General features: G+C 46.2%; 1 protein-coding gene across 1 annotated transcript in view; it reads right to left on the minus strand.

The window, feature by feature from the left end:
• Window positions 1-3,769, minus strand: part of dcc (DCC netrin 1 receptor) — a gene marked incomplete at both ends in the record, with an annotated part of 106,776 nt that overhangs the window by 83,443 nt on the left and 19,564 nt on the right. Inside the window, one exon of the mRNA XM_017303225.1 lies at window positions 2,914-3,276. Coding sequence (XP_017158714.1) covers window positions 2,914-3,276 — 363 coding nt within the window. The remainder of the gene's footprint in view (window positions 1-2,913; window positions 3,277-3,769) is intronic.

The following is a 3,769-nucleotide window of genomic DNA, read 5'->3' on the forward strand; positions in this document are numbered from 1 at the left end:
ATTTAGCTCAAGCTAACGCTAAAGCGCTACACCAACACGGTATTTACCTCAAGCTAACACTAAAGTGCTACACCAACACGGTATTTAGCTCAAGCTAAAGAGCTACACCAACACGGTATTTAGCTCAAGCTAACGCTAAAGCGCTACACCAACACAGTATTTACCTCAAGCTAACACTAAAGTGCTACACCAACACGGTATTTAGCTCAAGCTAATGCCACAGTGCTACACCAACACTGTATTTAGCTCAAGCNGCTACACCAACACTGTATTTAGCTCAAGCTAACGCTAAAGCGCTACACCAACACTGTATTTAGCTCAAGCTGAATAACCCAACATGTTCTCCATCAGCTCATCGCCCTCAACAGGGTTAAATTTGTTTCTGCACATCTGCTGGTACAGTTTTTGCTTTAGGAAGTGATTCACCGTTTCGGAGGAAAAAAAAAAGAAAAGATCAAATTAACTTTAGAAATTTCAAGATTCTCTGTTTACTGCTGTAAAAAAGTTACACAAAAACATTTTCAAAAATATTTGTCTTGCCTGAACCGAACCAGAAAYGTACCAAACCGAWTTCTGCCTTCTGTTAAACCCCAGGCTGCTTAAAGGTGAGATTTATTTCTGATTTTCTAACAGAATGATGAGTAAATATGTTAAAATACCCAGAAACGCTTTGATTTAACCTCCGTTCATCCCCACAGGTCCAGTTCCTCCATCCTGTCAGGGTGTCTCCCACTGCAAGAGGACTTCCTGTTTCCTGACCAATCAGAGYCCAGCGTGCAGAGGGACCCGCCCGTCAGCTGATTGGTTGATTAAATGAAATCTGTTTAAAGCGGTATTCAGGGAAATGATGATGGGGATTAAATGACGATTACAGTCTTTATCGGTGTAAATTCAGCAGATCCTCATTCTGAGTCCGACAGACGTTAACGACCCGCCAATTAATTCACATATTGATTTTTAATAGCAGCTACGACTGAGCAGTGAGAGCAAACAGGATGTGAAATCATCTGCAGGACGTCGAAAAGCGATAAGGACGCCATGATGAAACGACCCAGGGCCGAGAGAAACCAGACTCTCGGTAAAAACCCGACTCTCACTTGGTTCATCCGTAAATGTTTCTAAAACCTCTCGTCCTCCGAGTCTTCCTCAGGACAAATTCAACCATCTGAAAGTTCAGCAGCTTCAGTGTTTTCTGTATTAATGTTGCAGACGGTTTGAGCTGGAGCCGGAACCAAACGGGTCAAACGCCATCATCAAACATCCAGATTGAATTGACTGTCCAACTGTCTAATCGTTCCAGACAAACAGATTTTAATACGCTGAATATTTTCATTTAAAACTCAAGAAACAAAGTGAAGCTGGTTGTTTTAATCAGCGGACATGAGGAGTTACTGGTCGGATCTGTGAAAATAAAAATAAACCTAAGAAGAGCAGACTGGTTCACCTGGTAGGACTAGAGTCGCTAAAGACACCTATAGGGTTGTTAGGGTCACTTATAGGGTCGTTAGGGTCACCTATAGGGCCGCTAGGGTCACTTATAGGGTCGTTAGAGTCACTTATAAGGTTGTTAAGGTCACTTATAGGGTCGTTAGGGTCATTTATAGGGCCGTTAGGGTCACCTATAGGGCCGTTAGGGTCACCTATAGGGCCGTTAGGGTCACCTATAGGGTCGTTAGGGTCACCTATAGGGCCGTTAGGGTCACATATAGGGTCTTAGGGTCACCTATAGGGTTGTTAAGGTCACTTATAGGGCCATTAGGGTCACCTATAGGGNAGGTGTGGCAAGGATCTACGGAAACATCCGGAGAAGTTCAAACCTTCGGGTCAAGGTGTGGCAAGGATCTACGGAAACATCCGGAGAAGTTCAAATCTACGGAAACATCCGGAGAAGTTCAAACCTTCGGGGTCAAGGTGTGGCAAGGATCTACGGAAACATCCAGGGAAGTTCAAACCTTCGGGGTCGAGGTGTGGCAAGGATCTACGGAAACATCCGGAGAAGTTTAAACCTTCGGGTCAAGGTGTGGCAAGGATCTACGGAAACATCCGGAGAAGTCTAAACCTTCGGGTCAAGGTGTGGCAAGGATTTACGGAAACATCCGGAGAAGTTCAAACCTTCGGGTCAAGGTGTGGCAAGGATTTACGGAAACATCTGGAGAAGTTTAAACCTTCAGCTGTCCAGCAGGTAGTGCAATGCTTCAGCCAAAACTGGACAGACACTCCCATAGGTGGACTGTTTCAACAAATAAAAGACGCTCCAGCCACTACAAAATTCAAAATGGTGGAAATTTGTCAAGATGGCCGACATTGTCAAAGAAAATTGGTTTTTGCACTAAAATCTGCTATTAGTTAAAATGTTGGTGTCAATGGAGACCAATAGAAATTACATGTAATTTTCCTTTTTCTAGAAGACATTTTTCAAAATGGCCGCCGTGGTTGTAGTGGAGAAGACATGATTACAGTACAAGTCCAGTATCGTGGATAGCTAACAAAAGGCAGGTTCAGTAACCTCACTACACAAGAATCTTAGCTCTGCTAACACTAAAATGCTAACTACATAAAATTAGCTATGCTAACATTTAACAGCTACACAAAAACAAATTTGCAGAAGCTAACGCCAAACTGTTAAACGCCTCAAGAATTAGGGCAAGCTAACGCTAAACATAATAAAAGCTAGCAGAAGCTAACGCTAACCATTTGGAGACATCGTCTCCCTCCAGCTGACGATGATGTCATAAAGTTTGTCCAAATCGGAAAAATGGGGAAAATTTTACGGCTTTAAAACGTAAAAACTGGCGGCCATGTTGGAAAATGGCCATGATCCTGCCATCCATGAGGCTAAGGTTAGCATGTTGCTAGTCACAGAGTCAAGACGTCCTAATAGCGATTCAAAATGGCGGCCATGCGTTTTCTCACCGGCCACTGTGACCTTCGCCGTCCGGCTGACGATGCTCCCCAGCCCGTCCAGCGTGGCGAGGCATTGGTACTCCCCTTCGTCGGGCCGGTGGTGCCGGGAGTGCACCACGTTCTGCACCGTCAGCGTGCCGTTCTCCAGCTGCCGGCGCCGCTCGTCCACCACGGCGCTCAGCAGGACGCCGTCTTTACGCCACGTGATGGAGACGGGGCCCGCCGCCGCCGCCGCCGCCGAGCCCGCCTGGGCCTGGCAGTCCAGCTGCAGCGCCCCGCCCCGCACCGTCACCGTGTCCTGGGGCTCCACGGTGAAGGCCAGGTCCACGAAGCCAGGGCTGGGCGAGGAGGAGGACGAAGGAGCGTCGGAGGCTGGAGGAGAGGAAGAGGAGTCGGTCATTTCATGCAGAGACGATCTGACCAGTAAAACCACCTGACCTCTGGGGGAGCCGCGTTGCTTCCAACATCACTACACCCAGACAAACCCAAACCCACGCAGACCAGCCTGCAAACACACACCGGGAAGCAGAGAAAGGAGCCTTACTTTGACTAGACTCCTCCTCCAACCAGCAGGAACGAGAACTCAGTAATTATCATCAATGTCCTGGAAATTATTAGCTTGGAGGATAAAACAACAGAAGCTAAAAAGCTAAAACAACTCTGTGCTTAGTGGAAGCTAATGCTAACGGGCTAACAACAATTCAGTTATATCCAAAGCACCAAATTAATTTTCATGTTTTATTTACTTCCTGCGTGTTTCTCATTTAAATAAAGTTATTGGGGGAAAGAGAGAGACAGAGAGAGAATGTGAGGAGAAGAAACTGAACTTCTGCTAAACTTTCTGTTAACCCTTCAAAATAAGAGC

The sequence above is a fragment of the Poecilia reticulata genome, unplaced genomic scaffold, assembly GCF_000633615.1.
Source record: "Poecilia reticulata strain Guanapo unplaced genomic scaffold, Guppy_female_1.0+MT scaffold_219, whole genome shotgun sequence".
NCBI classification, from domain to species: domain Eukaryota; kingdom Metazoa; phylum Chordata; class Actinopteri; order Cyprinodontiformes; family Poeciliidae; genus Poecilia; species Poecilia reticulata.